The sequence below is a fragment of the Haematobia irritans genome, chromosome 5 (assembly GCF_050003625.1).
Source record: "Haematobia irritans isolate KBUSLIRL chromosome 5, ASM5000362v1, whole genome shotgun sequence".
Classification (NCBI taxonomy): domain Eukaryota; kingdom Metazoa; phylum Arthropoda; class Insecta; order Diptera; family Muscidae; genus Haematobia; species Haematobia irritans.
Window position 1 is genome coordinate 77,131,340 of NC_134401.1, and position 21,995 is coordinate 77,153,334.

General features: G+C 34.3%; 1 protein-coding gene across 1 annotated transcript in view; it reads right to left on the reverse strand.

Annotated features, from left to right (window-relative positions):
- Nucleotides 1-21,995, reverse strand: part of dpr12 (defective proboscis extension response 12) — a 205,751-nt gene that overhangs the window by 31,219 nt on the left and 152,537 nt on the right. The window contains exons 3-5 of the mRNA XM_075312925.1: nucleotides 19,823-19,950; nucleotides 17,617-17,706; nucleotides 6,440-6,607 (exon numbers count right to left, since the gene is read on the reverse strand). Coding sequence (XP_075169040.1) covers nucleotides 6,440-6,607; nucleotides 17,617-17,706; nucleotides 19,823-19,950 — 386 coding nt within the window. The remainder of the gene's footprint in view (nucleotides 1-6,439; nucleotides 6,608-17,616; nucleotides 17,707-19,822; nucleotides 19,951-21,995) is intronic.

The following is a 21,995-nucleotide window of genomic DNA, read 5'->3' on the forward strand; positions in this document are numbered from 1 at the left end:
GTATTTGGGGTTTTTGTTGGGGATTTTACGAAAAGTGATTACTAATTTACATAAGTTGTTTTTACTGGCAAATTCAGATAGAACTTCAAGTAAGAATTATGCTATGTTTCAAGTAAAAAACGTTTTAAAATTAAATATTGCAAAACATGTCATATATTTGAACTTTTCTTTAGCGTTGTAGTCACGATACAAAATTTTATAAAAATTTTCAGAATTATTAAAGCCAAGGTGACCTTAATATTTTTTTCGTATAAAAATACTCATTTTAAGTCTTAACGACTTTATTGAAAAGTTTATCGACTTTTGGATAAAGCATAAAAACATTAACATTCTAACTATATCAGTGTGTCTTTTTTCGTCGATCGACTTTTATTCGCCGATTCTCCAACATATCAACTCATATCAATATTGGCATATCGATATGAGTTGATATTGATGGATGTCCTGAACGTGGGTCTCCGTTAATGCCCTCTCGATCCTACTTGAACACTTTATTCCAATCAAAACCACTTGCTCGCGGCGAGATATGTCGAAGGAGTGTGGTTGCCTATGCTAAAATGAAATGCGGTTAGTGGTCACTTTCGTGCAAGCGAAGCCATTTCTTGGCTCTTTCCAGCCTACCTTCTTTGTGCATCGGTGAGTACTCAAGCTCATTTTTCAATATGTGTTGTTCTGGCTATACATTTAGCTCAGGACCACGTATTCTACCATTCCTGCGGAAATTTCGATTGAAAATCTGGCTTCCACTTTTCGGATCATTTTCTCTCAAAAATTGAAATCAGGTGATCGGTTTATATGACCGGTTTATACACCATATTCGGCACAGGTATTGGTGGACCTAAATGCTTGTAGATATCGGATTTCATTCGGATCGGATATAAATTGTGGTACCTAGAAGCCCAAGAATTCAAATTGGGCGATCGGTCTATATGGGGACACCAATTTATTGGTCTAAATACCTTATGATTTCCACATTGAATTGTGTTGCTTAAATGCTCAAATCGGAGATCGGAGCTAGGGATCTATAGTAGAAACCAATAATCGATTTTTCGACTTTTCGATTATTGACTTTTAATCAAAAATCGATTTTCGATTATATTTACCAATCAAAATTCGAATATTCGATTTTTCATAATCGAATTTCATAGAAATAATGACTATACAAAATAATCAATTTTATGAAATCTATTTGTCTTTTTTTGAGTGTTATCAACAATAGTTGGTATGAAATGACAAAAATTAGTGTTCTGGTCAAATGTGTTAATTATTTTAATTTGTTTATTATATTTTTAAAAGGTTCAATATAAAATTTTTAACATGTACAAATCATTTATCATTATTTCCCAAAATAATGAAGTGTCGCCCCAAATTTGTGGCCATGTTTCATTCCTGGGGCCTGGGGGTATAAATTGAAGGATATTCAAATCACAAAGGATTCATTTCCAACACTTTCATATTTTATTTAATCAAATCAGAATTTTTATTCTTATTGATAATAGAATTCCTTACATTTAGGCACATTTCAATTCAATTTAAACCAATGAATAAAACATTAAAATCGAGTTGTGAAAGTCAAAATTAAAAAAATAGTTGAAAATCCAAAATCTATATTTGATCGTCAAAATTAAAAATTAGTCGAAAATCTAAAATCGATTTTGCGATTATTTTTAGGTTGATAATCGATTTTTGTAGATTTTCATGCCAATATTCGAGTAATCGATTAATCGATTTTCGATTTATAGATCCCTAATCGGAGCTTATATCAAAATAAAGGCTGATATAGCCTATCTTCGAACATGACAGAAATGAATTTGTACAAAACTTCAGGATGATACAAATGTACTAAATATCAGCTCTTATGAGATAGATTTCGATGTTTAGAACGATACTTTTTGTGCAAACACTTTTAGCGGCAACACTGTTTCCCAAACGTTATATAGAGTATTAATGAGTGTCATCTTTTCGACCAAAAATACATCAAGGAATTTTAATAGCTTACCCAACAAAAACTATTAGGTAACCACATCTAATTACAATTTTCAATACCAATAGTAAAACTGTCATTACACGCTACATTACATTGCGTTCAGTTATAATGATAATAATAAATACTTATCAGTACTTTGTGATTAGTATTTTCAAAATGTAAAGCACATGACTTCATAAAATGGAATCAATAATGACACAATTATGTATGTTAACATAATTAAAAAAAAAAAAAAAACAGTAGGTAACGGATATAAGCACATCTTATATAAAAACACACGCATATAAGAAAACATTTCCGAAACGCCATGTTGTTTAAGTGTCAATAAGAAAATTACTGATTAAAGATTAATTGTCATCTGACAATCCTATCGAAAATATAACTCGTATAAGAATATTTAATTTGGTCTAAGAAAAACTAAAAATATTTTAAATCCTGCTAATGAATTTCCGAACTATGACATAAAGAACAGAATAACAAAGGAAACTAAGTACGTAACTTGAGTTTTAAAAATTATTTTATTTATTTATTCTATGGCGGAAGGAAATTATTAAATTTTATTTGTTTTAATATATATATATATATTTGAAAACTACAAAACGAAATTTTCACAATCGAAGTTTTATAAAATATATTCATATTTCTTATAGTTACAGTTTTTTTTATATCCATTTATATCCCAACAAAAAATTTGGAAGTCCTTCCCAAGGCACAACTTTAAAAGAATTTCCAAAAATACCCTCCCAAAAATGTTCTTTATTTTAACTGCACAGGAAGTTCATTTGAGTCAATTTTTTTTACGACTCCCTTTTTTCATATTTGTAATGGCCAATTTATTTTTTGTTGTTTCAAATAGGTTAAAAACAGATTAAGACCTAATAAACTGGTAAAATTATTTAAATTTAGCCGAAAAAAATGGTAAATCCTTTCTAGAAAAATTCCGAATTTTTGAAAATGTTTGCTGACAAACGTTCCAGACAAGCATTATAATCAGAGATGGTCCAAGTAGCAATTTTTTGGGTTTTCTACTGTCAAAAAGTTGTAAACGTCGAAAACGTCATATACCTGTATAAAAGGTAAAAAACGTAGTAAATGTCAAAAACGCCTACAGGACCCTTAGATTTGATTTAAAAAAATATTTTTAGTATCCTAAGCCATGACAACGTCATATTGAAGTATTTTAGATTTTTATACCCTCCACCATAGGATGGGGGTATATTAACTTTGTCATTCCGTTTGTAACACATCGAAATATTGCTCTAAGACCCCATAAAGTATATATATTCTGGGTCGTGGTGAAATTCTGAGTCGATCTAAGCATGTCCGTCCGTCCGTCCGTCTGTCCGTCTGTCCGTCTGTCCGGCTGTCCGTCCGTCTGTGGAAATCACGCTAACTTCCGAACGAAACTAGCTATCGACTTGAAACTTGGCACAAGTAGTTGTTATTGATGTAGGTCGGATGGTATTGAAAATGGGCCATATCGGCCCACGTTTACGTATAGCCCCCATATAAACCGATCCCCAAATTTGGCTTGCGGAGCCTTCCGGAGCAGCTAAATTCATCCGATCCGGTTGAAATTTGGTACGTGGTCTAAGTATACGGTCTCTAACAACCATGCAAAAATTGGTCCATATCGGTCCATAATTATATATAGCCCCCATATAAACCGATCCCCAGATTTGACCTCCGGAGCCTCTTGGAGGGGCAAAATTCATCCGATCCGGTTGAAATTTGGTACCTGATGTTAGTATACGGTCTCTAACAACCATGCAAAAATTGGTCCATATCGGTCCATAAATATATATAGCTCCCATATAAACCGATCCCCAGATTTGACCTCCGGAGCCTCTTGGAGGGGCAAAATTCATCCGATCCGTTTGAAATTGGGTACCTGATGTAAGTATACGGTCTCTAACAAGCATGCAAAAATTGGTCCATATCGGTCCATAATTATATATAGCTCCCATATAAACCGATCCCCAGATTTGAACTCTGGAGCCTCTTGGATGAGCAAAATTCATCCGATCCAATTGAAATTTAGTACGTGGTGTTAGTATATGGTCTCTAACAACCATGCAAAAATTGGTCCATATCGGTCCATAATTATATATAGCTCCCATATAAACCGATCCCCAGATTTGACCTCCGGAGCCTCTTGGAGGAGCAAAAGTCATCCGATGCGGTTGAAATTTGGTACATTTCATTAGTATATGGCCTCTAACAGCCATGTAAAAATTGTCAAATTTTATTACTATAGAAAGTTTTGTCAAAATTTCATTTCTATAGAAAGTTTTGTAAAAAAATTATTTCTGTAGAAAATTTTTCAACATTTTAGTTCTATAGACAATTTTGTCAACATTTTATTTCTATAGAACATTTTGTCAACATTTTATTTCTATAGAAAATTTTGTCAAAATTTTATTTCTATAGAAAATTTTGTAAAAAATTTATTTCTGTAGAAAATTTTGTCAACATTTTAGTTCTATAGACAATTTTGTCAACATTTTATTTCTATAGAACATTTTGTCAACATTTTATTTCTATAGAAAATTTTGTCAACATTTTATTTCTATAGAAAATTTTTTCAAAATTTTATTGCTATAGAAAATTTTGTCAACATTTTACTTCCATAGAAAATTTTGTCAACATTGTATTTCTATAGAAAATTTTGTCAAGTTTTTATTTCTATAGAGAATTTTGTCAAAATTTTATTTCTATAGAAAATTTTGTCAAACTGAATTATATACGTATTTAATCGGCCTTTTTTTTTGTTTAATATATACCCCTTATGGACTAACTTACAATTTAGAAGACAGTGTTAAAAAGTTTTACGATACCTTGCCATCGGCAAGTGTTATCGCAACCCAAGTAATTCGATTGTGGATGACAGCCTTTAGTAGAAGTTCCTACGCAATCCATGGTGGAGGGTACATAAGATTCGGCCTGGCCGAACTTACGGCCGTATATACTTGTTTATAATAATATTTTGAAATTTTTATTCAAACGAAATTTGCACGATTCGCTGGCATAAACATTTGAATGCAACTCGTTTTCATTGTTGTGGCACAGATTTAGGTACAACGTGTGGGCATGCAAAATACCAACCACGCATATTTAATTTTATTAATAATCATTCTCAAATCAAGTAAGACATAAATGGTTCTAATAAACGTACTGTACAAAAAAATATATTTTTGACAAAAACTAAGTATTGTACGAAGGTTAGCGTTTTCTTTTTTATAATGAAAAGTCATTCATAAATACAAAAATTAAAAAAAAAGTACGAAATAAACGGTTCTAAAAAAAGCATTCAATAGAAATTCGTATATTGTCAAAAACTAAGCATTTTACGAAGGTTTACGACGTTTTTGACGTATGGTAAAATACGTCGTAAATGTATGTCAAATACCTTACAGTTTACGACAGACCATCTCTGATTATAATGCATTAAAAATCATAAAAAAATTAAAAATTATTTATTTGTCAAAATATCACAAAATTTCTTAATTCACATCCAAAACACTGCATTCACCTCACATCTTAAGAAGTGATGCAAATTGAGAGTAGCGGCTGCTGAAATGGTGGACATCCGTCCTATGACAAGCCCATGTTAAATTCATCGCTTCTGCGTCAATTTGGCACCACTTCCGTCATCCATTTCCCTCCCGCCTCACTTCCAATAAAAAATTTTACAATAATAATTGTCCTAGTTCTACCATATGAGTCTTAGGATATTTTAATTTCTACAAATATACTGACGTTAATAAATAAACTATTGGTTAGCCACTTATTCATAATAGAGACTAGTTGTAGTATAAGTTAAGCATAAATATGTATTTGCTTAAATAAATAAAAAAAATCTACTGTATAATGTAACAGCAATTCTGAAGACTTTTCTATTTAGGAATATCTTTCACAAATCTTTCATAAAATATAAAATCCTTGATAAGTATATTTTAAAGAAATTCACGAATCTAACTTACTAAAATTATCCACATTTGAGTAGGATTACCTACAAGATTACGGGGTAATGAGAGTTTTTGTTTGTTACAATTAGCAAAAAAAAAAAAAACATGTAGACCATGTGTCATTACAAATAAACATTTACCGTATTAATTTTATTTAATTTGTCGCTGATAATTTTCTACATGTTTTTTGTGGCAAAGTCCATGGCTATACATAGTTTTATTTAAAAATAATTTGCATGTTCATACACTTTATGTCCATGTTGAGATACATCTCCAACTATGATTCATAAAGTTTTGACAACTTACCAGAATGCTCGCATTCATGGACAAAAAAGTCAAGGAAAAAACTAACCGAAAAGTGTGACAACAAAGTGTACATGTACACTGATTTCCCCAGAGGTGTCACCCAAGTTGAAAAAGTACATAAATGATATAAGAGAAAAAAGGCCAAATGCTGGAGTTCATGGCAAATGCCTCAACTTACCTGACACTCGTACATTCCGTGGTCTCGTCGTTGCACAAACTTTATCTGCAGTGTCCACATGTTTGATCCCGGTGTGTGGAGGATGGCAAAACGTTCATCGTTTGTATAAAGTTGAGCACCTGATGACAGAATATGCCAATCTCGGCGACGTATCCAAGATATCTGATTCTATAAAGTTAACCCGAAAAAGACAAGTATTACAGGAATTTCATGGAAATGAACACAAAATTGAAAAGTTTACACAAAACACATGAACGAATACATGAATTTTGAGGCTTGGGGAATGCATGATTGTGAATAGAAAATACACTTAAAGATAGGGCACAATATAAGATAATAGGGTCAACACAGACAGTAGGTGTAGTAATGTTGTAAATAAAAACATAACATATATGTACGATAAAAATAAAAGTGTTAGCCGCATTCAGGATGGTTTTGAATTTGGTTATAATAATAATAAAATTAACCCTTTCACTACCGAATTAAAAGTAGCCATTGTAAAATTATTTTTTCTTCAGAACTAGTGTATTCTAGCGATATAGAGTACAAAACAACAAATTTTGGAAGTATAATTATGTAAACATGGATGTAGCAAGATGTCCTCCTAGGTAGTTAAAGGAGTCAATTCACCTAAATATACTTAAGCACATTTTAATATGTGACCTTCAATTCTGTTAAAAATGTTGTTTTTTGCTTGTATTTTGGTATGATACGTATTTTGGAAAATAATAGTAGTTGTGTTCCTTTACTTTATTCGTAGTAAAAAGTTCAGAGTTCAAAATTTGTTAAATGTACTGGAACGAAAATATAGTAAAAACAAGTAAGGAAAGTCTAAAGTCGGGCGGGGCCGACTATATTATACCCTGCAACACTTTGTGGATCTACATTTTCGATACCATCTGAAATCCTTAACATTTGTTGGGTGCTATATATAAATGTTTATGTTCCCATATATATACATTTAAATCTGAACCGACAATATATTTAAGATTAGATTAGAAAATCTATTGACTAAGAAAATCTATTGACTTAAAATTGAAGTCGGTTAATGCCCTGGGGTGGAACACACTGTTAGTAAAAAAGTATGAGAAACATTTAAATCTGAACCAATTTTGAGGCAACTTCGCAAAAGTGTATTTATGATTTATGGATCGATAGATATGTATTAGAAGTATAGGAAAATTGGAATTATTTTTACAATTTTCCGACTAAGCAGTGGCGATTTTACAAGGAAAATGTTGGTATTTTGACCATTTTTGTCGAAATATGGGAGCTATATCTAAATCTGAACCGATTTATATGCTATGGCACGCATAGCAACAAAGCTAATTCTACTCCCTGTACAAAATTTTAGCTAAATCGGAGTAAAAACTTGACCTCTATGGTCATATGAGTGTAAATCGGGCGAAAGCTATATATGGAAGCTATATTTAAATCTGAACCGATATCAACCAAATTTGGTATGGACAGTCGGAATGTTAATTATACTTCCTGTGTTTCAAGTAAATCGGAGATAAAGATTTCCCACTGTTGTCATACGAGTGTAAATCGGGCGAATGACATATATGGGAGCTATATCTAAATCTGAAGCGATTTCAATCAAATTTAGCACACTTGACTTTACTACTAATTGTACTCCTAGTGCAAAATTTCAACCAAATTGGGCTAAAACTCTGGCTTCAGAGACCATAAAAGTCCATATCGGGCGAAAGATATATATGGGAGCTATATCTAAAAAATGTACCGATTTCAATCAAATTTGGCACACTAGACTAAAGTACCAATTGTTTTTCTTGTCCTAAATTTCAAGTAAATCAGGATAAAACTCTGGCTTCTGGGCCCATATAAGTGCATATCGGGAAAAAGATATATCTGGGAGCTATATTTAAATCTGAACCGATTTCTTCCAAAATTCTTCAGGAACCCACCCTAAGCATTTTTGCCAAAGACACCATGTGTCCATCTCGTCTCCTTCTGGGTGTTGCAAACATATGAACTAACATTATAATACCCTGTTCCACACTGTGGCGCAGGGTATAAAAATAGTAACAATGCCAAACAAAAAACAAGTATATACAGCAGTAAGTTCGGCCGGGCCGAATCTTAAATACCCACCACCATGAACCAAATATTAGGGTTTCCTTTGAAATTCCAGGAGGGCTTGAGGACTTGAGGACACTTCCCGAAGATAAATTTAAAGATTTCACCTATGAGGACTATATCAGATTCTGGATTTATAAGAACCATTTTTGTTTGAGGTTTAGAGGAATCATTAACATCTCTTGTAAGTGTGCAAGAAAATTATAAAATAACGTCTTGATTTGAAATCTTAAATCTGTAGAAGTAAAATCTGGAAATTTTACATTGAGTTTCAAGCCATTTTCATGATCAGTGCGCCTTCTACACCCTCAAGAAGTGAAGTCGGTCTATATGGAGGCATTACCAAATGGACCGATAAAAACTTAATCCGATACATGTTTTTGTGAGCCTAAAATACCAGAATATTTACAATTTCAGGCATATTAGATAAAAACTACGGTTTCTAGAAACCCAAGGAGTTAAATCGGGAGATCGTTCTTATGGGCGCTATACTAAAATATGGACCGATACTCACCATTTTCGGCACACCTCTTTGTGACCCGAAAATACCTCTAGATTTCCAATTTCAGGCAAATAGGATAAAAACTTCGGATTCTAGAAGCCCAAGAAGTAAAATTGGGAAATCGGTCTATATGGGGGCTATACCAAAATATGGACCGATACTCACCATTTTCGGCACACCTCTTTATGGTCCTAAAATACCTCTAGATTTCCAATTTCAGACAAATTGGATAAAAACTACGGTTTCTATAAGCCCAAGACCCCAAATCGGGAGATCGGTCTATATGGGGGCTATACCAAAATATGAACCGATACTCACAATTTTTGGCACACGTATTTGTGGTCCTACAATACCTCTAGATTTCCAATTTCAGGTAAATTGAATAAAAACTGCGGTTTCTATAAGCCCAAGAAGTAAAATCGGGAGATCGGTCTATATGGGGGCTATACCAAAATATGGACCGATACTCACAATTTTTGGCACACATATTTGTGGTCCTACAATACCTCTAGATTTCCAATTTCAGATAAATTTAATAAAAACTGCGGTTTCTATAAGCCCAAGAAGTAAAATCGGGAGATCGGTCTATATGGGGGCTATACCAAAATATGGACCGATACTCACAATTTTTGGCACACGTATTTGTGGTTCTACAATACCTCTAGATTTCCAAGTTCAGGTAAATTGAATAAAAACTGCGGTTTCTATAAGCCCCAGGAAGTAAAATCGGGAGATCGGTCTATATGGGGGCTATACCAAAACGTGGACCGATACTCACCATTTTTGGCACACCTCTTTATGGTCATAAAATACCTCCAGATTTCAAATTTCAGGCAAATTGGATAAAAACTACGATTTCTATAAGCCCAAGACCCCAAATCGGGAGGTCGGTTTATATGGGGGCTATACCAAAACATGGCCCGATATAGCCCATCTTCGAACTTGACCTGCGCGCAGACAAAAGACGATTCTGTGCCAAATTTCAGGACGATAGCTCCATTATTGAATGCTGTAGCGTGATTACAACAGCCAGACAGACAGACAGACAGACGGACATGCTTATATCGTCTTAGAATTTCTCCCTGATCAAGAATATATATACTTTATATAGTCGGAAATCGATATTTCGATGCGTTACAAACGGAATGACAAACTTATTATACCCCGTCACCATTCTATGGTGGTGGGTATAACAAAAGAAGTATTGTGATTTGAAAAAATATTTTCAAAACATGGAAGCAAGTAAGTAAAATACTTTTATATCGCAATTATTTTGACAAATGGCAGATTTTTTGCAGGAAACTTTGAAATCCTTATTGCGATGGAAAGGTGATTTTTACTGTGTTATTAATAGTAGTCTTTGTGCAAAATTTTAAATCAAAGTAAAACTCAGGCTTCTGGTCCATATAAGTACAGTAATATGGGGGTTTGTCATTCCGTTTGTAACACATACAAATTACGATTTCTGGCTATAGAAAGTATATATAGAATTGATCAGGGAGAAATTATAAGTCGATATAACGATGTCCATCTGTCTGGCTATCTGTTGTAATCAGTCTACATCCTTCAATAATGAGCCTTTAGTGCTGAAATTTTGCGCAGACACGTATTTTGTCTACAAGCAGGTCAAGTTCGAAGATGCGCTACATCGGCCTAAGTTTCGATTTTGCACCCATATAAACCGACCCCCCAGGTGGGGTCTTCAGCACATAGACATTAAAACTTTTATCCGATTTGCATGAAATTCAAATCGTAGCGGTACTTTTGGTCCATTAATGGGTGTGCCGAATTTGGTGTGAGTCGGTCAATGTTTTGGTACTTTTTTTCGAAACCAGTGGTAAATATTGTTTTGAAATTCCAAATTGTGGAGTCCACATGTTTAATCTAAAGCACAAAGGTGCACATATTTTTCCTCTAGAATACGTATAATTTAATAAGGAATGCAGTTAAGAAAATGGAACAATAATCGATCTTAAAACTGTCCTTCTAGATTCAAAATACAGACCCCACTTTGTTAAAATTTAGCAAAAAAATAAATTGTAAGGCCCATATCTCGCATATATTAGATATATTCGTACACACACGCAATCTTTTTATGGAGGTTTATAAGTTCTATCCAGTAAAGAAAAATCATGAAAATCGGTGCATAATTGCGCATTTGCCAAGTAAAACAAAATTTCATACATCCGAGGTGTCCAACTTCCAACGTCTATAGGCCAGCCCGTGAACCCACTAGGGACCTACAAACCTGTAAACATATAGAGAAAAACATCTCAGCTTTGACATAGGGGAAAATTTGTTTACAACTTTTACTATTTTTAGGGATTGAGGAACGGTTTCTAGTAAAACTAACATAGTAAAAGTAGTAACTAGTAGTACGTAAAGGATCACAACTAGTATGTACTCGTGGATATTGTTTGGAACCTGTATATACCGTACACCCAATTTGTAATTTCTTTTAGTTAAATAAGACTTCCTCTCATACAGAAAAAATCGGCAATTGCACCCAGAGAAGGAATATGATCACCTCAAACATGTTTTAAGAGCAAAATGTTATTTTTGGGTGGTGACCATGTAACATGGTTTTCGCAACCATGTTATTTCCTCGGGAATCATGTATCTTATTTCGGCAAGCAGGTTATATTTGACGAGAAAATAAAATTTTAGTGACAAACATGTTACTTGCATAAAATTGACGAAACATATGTTCGACTATATAAAACTGGTAAATTAATATTAGAAGGACCCTCTAACATATTCCAGCAAAAAATTTAAATAAAGCACACAAGGATAATGTATAATCGACACCCAAAATCATGTCCTCCCAGGTGGACATCGGTAGTGAAAGGGTTAAAAAAAAACAAGTTGTTATTCGAGAAAACATAGCCATAATTGTAGGTATAACTTTGCACAATTAGCATTTTTACTTGTGTTGTCATGTTATTGTAAATTTAATTAATTAATTATTTAAGAGATTAACTGTTCGTTTTGTCTTATGATCATGGGCAAGTGGTTGACCACTAGAAAAATATCACAAAAATTTCCTTCAATTAAAAATTTTGTTGAAGTTGAAAACAAATTTTGGTATAATTAAACATTTGAAAATATTTTGAATTAGTAATCATTAATAAATAAGTGATTTCAAATTTTATTTTTTAAATTTGATGACCCAATTAATAGTTTAATTAAAACTAGACGAATATTTATGAATTTTTTAACTATAGTAGAGAACTTTTTCATTCTTGGCAGCAATTGTTTACTAACATTAAATTTGTAAACAAAACTGACATCTGCATGTACATGAGTTTTGTTGTTGTTGTTGTTGTTCTTTTTTTTTTGTAATATTGCAAGTACCTAGGAATAATTTTATCATGTTTATAACAAAGTAAAGCTTGTGTAAAATTTCGTTTCGGAAGAAGGTATTCTTTCTTTGGATTGACGTTATCATCATATGATTAAATAGTTAACCAAACGATTCAATATCATCTTCTGAGCCGATATAGTTCTATAGACTTCTGGCAGTGTTGAAAAACATCTTCTATTTTTGAACGCTTTTTTGGTTTGTGGTCAAGTTACAAAAACTCCACAAATTTAAAGATTATTTCATTATTTTTTAGAATTGACCCTAGCCTAACAAAATTTTCTTTCATGTAAAGATACCCATTTTTAAGATGAACCACTGTCGCCTTTTGGACAAGGAAAACAGTTTATATAAGAGATTTGAAGGACATGAAATATTTGGCTTCACGACAATATTTTTTTTAGTGTGCAAAGCAATTCACATCTACTATTTTAACTTAGTAATAACATAATAACTTGAGAATATTATAATATAAAAAGGACACCACAAACGAGTCAAATGCTAATATTTCTAATAATTTACTGACAGTTTATCTAAGGAATTTGTATATAATACAAGATTTAAAGTTTACGTTAAAGCCGATAGCCTTTGTAACTAGTGCTTTATTGTTTATTATAGTTTTTAGAATTGTAATAAATATTGAATAAATAAATAAAATAAATAAGTTTACGTAAACTTTTATGAATATAAGGAAAAACTTTACAACAAGGTGCATTTGCTGGAAAAATGTCCCGAATAATGGATGGAATCATTAATAATGTTTCAATGGAGCTTTGAAATATGTGGAAACCCTTATTCTGGCAGCAAGGCTTAAAAAATCAAATTAAATTTCTTTTTATACCCTCCACCATAGGATGGGGGGTATATTAACTTTGTCATTCCGTTTGTAACACATCGAGATATTGCTCTAAGACCCCATAAAGTATATATATTCTGGGTCGTGGTGAAATTCTGAGTCGATCTGAGCATGTCCGTCCGTCCGTCTGTTGAAATCAGGCTAACTTCCGAACGAAACAAGCTATCGACTTGAAACTTGGCACAAGTAGTTGTTATTGATGTAGGTCGAATGGGAATGCAAATGGCCATATCGGTCCACTTTTACGTATAGCCCCCATATAAACGAACCCCCAAGTTTGGCTTGCGAGGCCTCTAAGAGAAGCAAATTTCATCCGATCCGGCTGAAATTTGGTATATGGTGTAAGTATATGGTCTCTAATAACCATGCAAAAATTGGTCCACATCGGTCCATAATTATATATAGCCCCCATATAAACCGATCCCCCGATTTGGCTTGAGAGGCCTCTAAGAGAAGCAAATTTCATCCGATCCGGCTGAAATTTGGTACATGGTGTTAGTATATGGTCTCTAACAACCATGCAAAAATTGGTTCACATCGGTCCATAATTATATATAGCCCCCATATAAACCGATTACCAGATTTGACCTCCGGAGCCTCTTGGAAGACCAACATTCATCTGATTCAGTTGAAATTTGGTACGTGGTGTTAATATATGGCCTCAAACTCCCATGCAAAAATTGGTCGGTATCGGTCCATAATTATATATAGGCCCCATATAAACCGATCCCCAGATGTGACCTCCAGAGCACCTTGGAAGAGCAAAATTCTTCCCATTCGGTTGAAATTTGGTACGTGATGTTAGTATATGTTATTCAACAACCATGCCGGAATTGGTTTCTATCAGCCCATAATTATATATAGCTCCCATATAAACCGATCCCCAGATTTGACTTCCGGTGCCTTTTGGAGAAGCAAAATTCATCCGATCTGCTTGAAATTTGGTACGTGGTGATCGTATATGATATTTAACAACCATGCCAAAAGTGGTCCATATCACTCCATAATCATATATAGCCCCATATAAACCGATCCCGAGATTTGGTTTTGGAGCCTCTTGGAGGAGCAAATTTCATCCGAGTGAGTTGAAATTTGGTACATTGTGCTAGTATATGGTCGTTAACAATCATGCCTAACTAGGTCCATATCGGTCTATAGTTATATATATCCCTCAGATAAATCGATTTCCAATCACACAAAAATCAGTCCATATCAAGTTCATAATTGTATATAGCCCCCATATAAGCGACCCCCATATTTTAATTCTGGCTCTCTACGTACCGTGCAAAAAGTCCATATCGATTCGTAATTATTTGTAGACTTAACTATACCTAACTTTTTGGTCTAATATATACCACGTATGGACCAGCTCACAATTTAGAAAACGATGTTAAGAAGTTTTAAGATACCACAACCCAAGTAATTCGATTGTAGATGACAGTCTTTCATATAAGTTTCTACGCAATCCATGGTGGAGGGTACATAAGATTCGGCCTGACCGAACTTACGGCCGTATATACTTGTTCAAATTCAATTAGTATAAAATTCAGGAAAAATATTCAGTCAGCTTTTCCAAATCCGAATTGCCGGGCCTCACGCTTGACACCTGCCATCAGATTTGTAAAGCCACCTTGTCCACCTTCTTCGCCGCAGAAAGCCAGTTTGCCTTGAACTGCTGCTCGTCCTTAGCAGTTTTTTTGTCTTCTTTAGGTTCCGCTTGACAATAGCCCAGTATTTCTCAATTGGGCGGAGCTATGGCATGTTGGGAGGGTTCTTGGCCTTGGGAACCACCTGCACGTTGTTGGCGGCGTAGCACTCCATGGCCTTTTTACCGTAATAGCAAGATGCCAAATCCGGCCAAAACAGTACGGAACAACCGTGTTTCTTCAGGAAAGGCAGCAGACGTTTAAACACTCTTTCACGCAAATTTCTTGGTTGACAGTCCCGGAAGCTATGAAAATACTGCTTTTCAAGCCCCAGGTACAGATGGCTTGCTAAACCAGATATTTCTTTGCGAACTTTGACAGTTTTATGTGCTTAAAAATATCTGCTACCTTTCCCCTTCCTTTTGCCGTATAAAACTCCTGTCCCGGAAGCTGCTTGTAGTCGGCTTTGACGTAGGTTTCGTCGTCCATTACCACGCAGTCAAACTTCGTCAGCATCGTCGTGTACAGCCTCCGGGATCGCGCTTTGGCCGTCGTATTTTGTTTATCATCGCGATTTGGAGTCACTACCTTCTTGTAAGTCGATAGTCCGGCTCGTTTTTGGCTCGATGCACGGTTGTAGACGATACACCCAGCTTATTTGCGGTAACTCTCTTTGTCGGCCGGCAACTCTCTTTGTCGTCTCAGCAACTCTCTTTGTCGTCTCAGCGGCTTCCGGTTTTCGATTTCCCCCCGTCCAGACTTTCTGGCTGTAGACAAACGTTCCCCAAACACTTTAATTACATTTGTAACGGTTGATTTGGCAACCTTTAGCGATTTTTCCAGCTTTGCGTGCGAGTAGCTCGGATTTTCGCGATGCGCGAGCAAAATTTTGATACGCTGCTCTTCTTGCTTGGACGGCATTTTGACAACTGAAGAGTGAATTCCAAAATCAAAATAGGAGCAACATTCTACACACACACACACCTTCAAAATGAGGGGTGTTCAGGTTTTTTAAATGCAAAATTGAAAGAAATACGTCAAGTTTATATTGACCAAATTTTGACCGTATCACCCTTTAGATAAAAACTCCGTTTTATCCATATTTCAATAGAAACATGTCGAAAATAAAAAAAAAAACTAAAAATAGCTGAAACGGTCATGAAAAAAGCCAGAAAAAAAGATAAAAGCATTTTTTCCCGCTAAACGACTTAAAAAAAAGCTAAATCTAGCGGGAAGAAAGCTAAATTAGGAATGCTGGTCTAATAAGTCAAATTTTTCTCCCTGATGGATTCACTGTTTTTTCAGTGTATTTTGATATTTTGCAATCAAATTTGTCTAGGTTTGTAGAGATTTACGCATACACTGAGGGGCATGTTGTTTGTCGGAACAAAGCTTTACAATGCTAAAATGGCCACCACAAAGACCCGATCCCAATCCCCAATTTGTGAAAAGAAAAGAGTACCAACAAATAACGTTCAGCTCTAGAAGCAAGTTCAGCTTAATTGGCCGAATATTCCATAACAAATAATAGAAAATTTAGTAGAAAATATCCAACGAGGGTGAAAATCGCACTTAGATACAAGGAACTGTGGACTAAATACTAAAACATTTGATTTTAATGTATTATGCATAAAGTGCAAAACTGAGTGCATTCAGACTTACTTATATTTTATTTTAATAAAATCAGTAGTATAGGTATATTAATCTATCTGAATGTACATGCAAGTTTATCAGGAAATAACGAAATAAAATTTTTAGCAACTGGACTCAAGAGACTTTATTAAACAAATAATGCTTATATGGTAAACATGCACTCGGTTTTCTCTCCACTGCAAATGCCACCAAATTATAAAAACAATTTCTAAACTAACCTAATTTTTAACCGGTCTTAGTCAAATTTAGCACAGGATAACCTTTAGATATCAGGCATATCGGTTCAGATTTAGATTAAGCTTCCAAATGTATTTTTATTATTTACTCTAATAAATTCCCTCAAATGCCTAAGTTTAGTAATTTAGTTGGGTGGTTTAGCGTATGATATTGTCAGCCCCGTTCGACTTTCTAGTCTACGCACTTGTTGTATATAAAATTATGTGGGGCTTAATAAAGTTGACTCCTCCGGTTGATAACATTCGATTACTGAAATCTGGGAGCGAACTATTATAAACCTATGTGCAGGGTAAATGTATTGGCTATAACTTTTCCAAAGTAAATGAAATATAATACAAAAATTTCTAAATTTTGATTCCACGTGCATTTCCTTCCTGTGTGTGTTTTTGCTACATAAAGTTATGCCGCTTAAATTTGTTCGCTTCACTTATTTTTTTTTTTGTTTGGTTACTCTGCCAGTATGGCAACAAAATGAAATCGTGCTCTACGAGATATTTTGTACCCACACATAACGGGGTATATAGGACGTTCATTAAACCCACAACGTGTTCATTTATGTTTGTGGCAGGATCCCAGCCACACATGGCATTACACGCTCAGAAACCACATTTTTAAAATCACGACCAACATAAATGAACAACACTACAAAAAGGGATCGCGGCAAACATATTCGGCGAATGGGGAGTTAGTTGAAAAGAAGCGAATGACAACAGAAACAACAAAATCACAACAACAGCAACAACAAAAAATACCACTAAAATGACAAATAAACGATGATGCCAGGGAACACAGAGAGACAAACATGAAAGACCAAAGACAAACCCAATTTACACCCACTCTATCCACGCCGGAAACTTTGCAGACCAGGAACGCTGTTCCACCTAGCTGGACGGTCGTGTTGTGCGCCATCATCTGTAATGAAATAGAAAAGTTTGGAATTTGGAATTGGGAAAGGTAGGATGGTTTGTGCGGGCGGGCGGGCGGGTGTGATGGGGAACAAGTTGTGGTAAAAGTAAAAAACGTTTCATAAATTTTAATTGCGAATATTGCAGCAAATATCAGGCAAAAATCACCAGGACAAAAAAATACCAAAACACTCGAAAACTGCAAAACTAAACAAATCCATGACAAAAGTTTTAGAATGCTTCGCCAGTTGGCTGTTGGCTCTGCCAAGAGTTTGCTCCACAAAAAAATTTCTGAAAAAAAATTATGTTAGGTATTTCCTTTGCATATTTGATTCGGAATGGAATGGAGTGCCTGTAAAGGACCATGAGCCTTTATTTGTATTCTGGCCATAACCCATTCGAACAATTGAAATTAATAAACTGTAAATAGGCGAATTAGCATTAATTAAATCTTACCACTACACTGGCTATTCTGACTGACCATGGAAGTTTTAAGAAACTTTCTCCATGGGTCTGTGTGTGTAAGCGCGCGCGTATACACTCAAAATGAGTTCTTAATTGAAGGATACCCACTTGATAGTCCTTTTTGATCCTTTTATTTAATCTAAATGAATAATTCTATGAATAATCTAAATATTTTGACAGTTGGGCTATTAATGTTGTTACTCAGGCTAAAGTCAATGATATGGGCATAATAAATGGCCATACGATCGTAATTGTCTCCAAACCTATTTGAGATTTTGTATTTTGTGGAAGTTTTTGTTAAAAATGGACATTGGTTGAGGGAAATGAAATTTTAATTATTCTCTCTGGACATTATGCAAGACATTATTTTACTCAGATATTTAAATGGTGTTTTTATTTCACAGGAAATATTTCGAGACTGTGAGCGTAATTAACGGGGTATTTTTCAAATTCTGTGGAGGATGCTGTTTGAAATAAACAACCGACATAAGCGGTTCAACCGGTTTTTATAAAAACACGTTATTTTGTAGGGATAATCGTATTTTATTGTAAAGAAAACTGAACGAAACAATTATTTTATGATTTACTTCGAATTGAGAGTATTTTCATCTGCAGTTTATTAAATTACCCAGATGTAATTATCCACATCTGGTATTTAATTGACAATTTTATATTGGTTAGGAATAGTGCCAGCCCGATATTTCCGGCTCACTTATACTATTCACTCCATTTTGTTACCACAATGGCGAACTTCCCTCTTACCACTAAGAGTTGCACGATTCTATGGTTACCTCAAAAACAAGGGACCACCTTTGCGGTAAAACCACTTAGAGAAGCTTTCAAATACTCAGAAATGTCATCGGCATTACTGAGAGGGGTTAATCCACCGCTGAAAAACTTTTAAGTGTTTGGTCGAAACTGGGTTTGAACCCACGAACCTGAGTATGCAAGCAGGACATGCTATCCATTGGACCACGGTAGCTCCCAATTTTACATTGATAAAACCGAAACCGAATACCGGTTATTGTTCATCAAATCTAACAATCGGTGTAAATACACTGAAAAAACAGTGAACCCACCAGGAAGAAAACTTTCGGTTAATTTTAGAAAATTTTGAATATTTGTAGAAAATTTTAACTAAACAGTATTACAAACGTTGGCATCACGCCGATGTTATAAAAGTAAGTAAATATTTTTCGACAAATTCAAGAAAATTTATTAGACATAACTATGTTTTTTCACTTGTTAAAGAAAATTTTGTAGTTGGAAGGAAAAACTTGGAGTTCAAAATTGCAAGAATGTCTTTAGTGACATACGAAGTTCATGATGGACGCATTTTTGGGAAAATTTACAAATTTAAAGAAATTCTGAACTATTTTGTGGAAGACACGAATTTAGTTAATCTTTATGCTTCAGTTGAGTATATTTTTTTCCTCGGGTTTAGTTAATTTAACTAACGTACACAAAAAATTATTAGAGTAAAGGAAACTTTCCCCAAACATAATAATTCCATGAACTAAAATAAAGTTAAATTGGCTTTAGTGAAATAGAGAGTTCACTTTTTTTTGAGTGTAAGAGATGCTTTGAATTTTTTTGCCTGGAAAATTCCTCTTTTTGCCTGATGTGTTAAAATTTGAGCAATCATATAAAATACTTACTTCGCTGTCTTCGAACATTGGACTGTCACTGGAATCGAGGTTATTGCTATCGAATTTTGAATCGGGATTTATACCTCCTCTCATCCATAGTTTCTTCCAATCGCTATCGGTTAATATTGATTTTTGATCTGAAATTGAAATGGGCAAATAGACAACGTTAGGCACAAATAACAATATTTAGAAGAAAGATGAACTTAGTATAGCACCAAAGAAATTCTTATTTGTGTGAATGATGTGATCTTCGTAGAAATTAGAAAAGTGAATTTTATATGTTATTTAACATTTTCCTATATTTATGTACAACTATACACACATTTTACTGAATTAGATATATTTTCGGAATATTTATACCCTGCGCCACACTGTGGAACAGGGTATAAGTTAGTGCATATGTTTGTAACACCCAGAAGGAGACGAGATAGACACATGGTGTCTTTGGCAATAATGCTCAGGGTGGGTCCCTGAATCGATATAACCATGCCCGTCTGTCCGTCCGTCCGTCTGTCTGTGAACACATTTTTGTGATCAAAGTCTAGGTCGCAATTTAAGTCCAATCGCCTTCAAATTTGGCACATGTTCCCAATTTGGGTCAGAATAGAACCCTATTGATTTTGGAAGAAATCGGTTCAGATTTAGATATAGCTCCCATATATATCTTTCGCCCGATAAGCACTAATATGGACCCAGCAGCCAAAGTTTTATACCGATTTACTTGAAATTTTGTACAAACACAACACTTAGTCGTATAGTCAAGTGTGCAAAATTTGATTGAAATCGGTTCAGATTTAGATATAGCTCCCATATATATCTTTCGCCCGATATGGACTTATATGGCCCCAGAAGCCAGATTTTTGGCCGAATTTGGTTGAAATTTTGCACTAGGAGTACAATTAGTAATATAATCTTGTTTGCCAAATTTAATTGAAATCTGTTCAGATTTAGATATATCTCCCATATATATGTTTTTCTGATTTCGACAAAAATGGTCAAAATACCAACATTTTCCTTGTTAAATCGCCACTGCTTAGTCGAAAAGTTGTAAAAATGACTCTAATTTTCCTAAACTTCTAATACATATATATCGAGCGATAAATCATAAATAAACTTTTGCGAAGTTTCCTTAAAATTGCTTCAGATTTAAATGTTTCCCATATTTTTTTACTAAATAAATTTTGAGTCTATAGATTTTGTAAAAGTCTATCAGATTCTGTCCAAATCGAGTGATATTTAAATGTATGTATTTGGGACAAACCTTTATATATAGCACCTAACACATTTGACGGATGTCATATGGTATCGAAAATTTAGATCTACAAAGTGCTGCAGGGTATAATATAGTCGGCCCCGTCCGACTTCAGACTTTCCTTACTTGTTTTTGTTTGAAATATGGAAGCAAAATTTGGACACTATTGTGGTACAGGGTATAATAAGTTCGAGCATTTGCATGTAACGCCAAGAAGGAACAGTTTGAGACGCATAATTAGTAAACCGATCGTCTTAGAATTAAATTCTGAGTCGATTTAGCGATGTCCGTCTGTCTGTCTGTTCACATATTTTTGAGTGTAAAGTACACCTCGCTGTTTAAGTGCGATTGTCCTCATATTTGGCATTGCGTCTTAATTCGGCTCAAAGACAATTGCTATTGATTTTGAAAAACATCGGTTCAAATAGCTGTTATATAGCTGCTATATATAGTTATCGCTGATCTGGTCATAATTGGCTCCATTATCAAACGATTTTCGTATAGGCGAATGTTTTGTGGTTCTTAGAACTTGTAAAATATCAACTTAATCGGTTCAGATTTAGATATAGCTCCCATATATATCGTTCGCCCGATTGAGATTCATAGGACCACCGGAGCTCAAAGTTTCATTCTGATTCATTTGAAATTTTGTACTAAGAGTTTAATTAACATTTTAGCAATGTGTGCTAAATTTTGTTCATATTGGTTAAGGTTTAGATATAGCTCCCATATGTACCATATACGCCTAATTTAGGAAAATATGGTAATTAATTAATATATTTTAAACCCATTTTTAACGTGATTTTACTCCAATTGACTTGATATTTCACACAGAGAATATATTTAATATTCTTTTTAAGTGTGTCGACGTGTGTTGAGTCAAATAAGTTCAGGTTTAGATAAAACCCCATATTTGTTCTTCCGATTTAG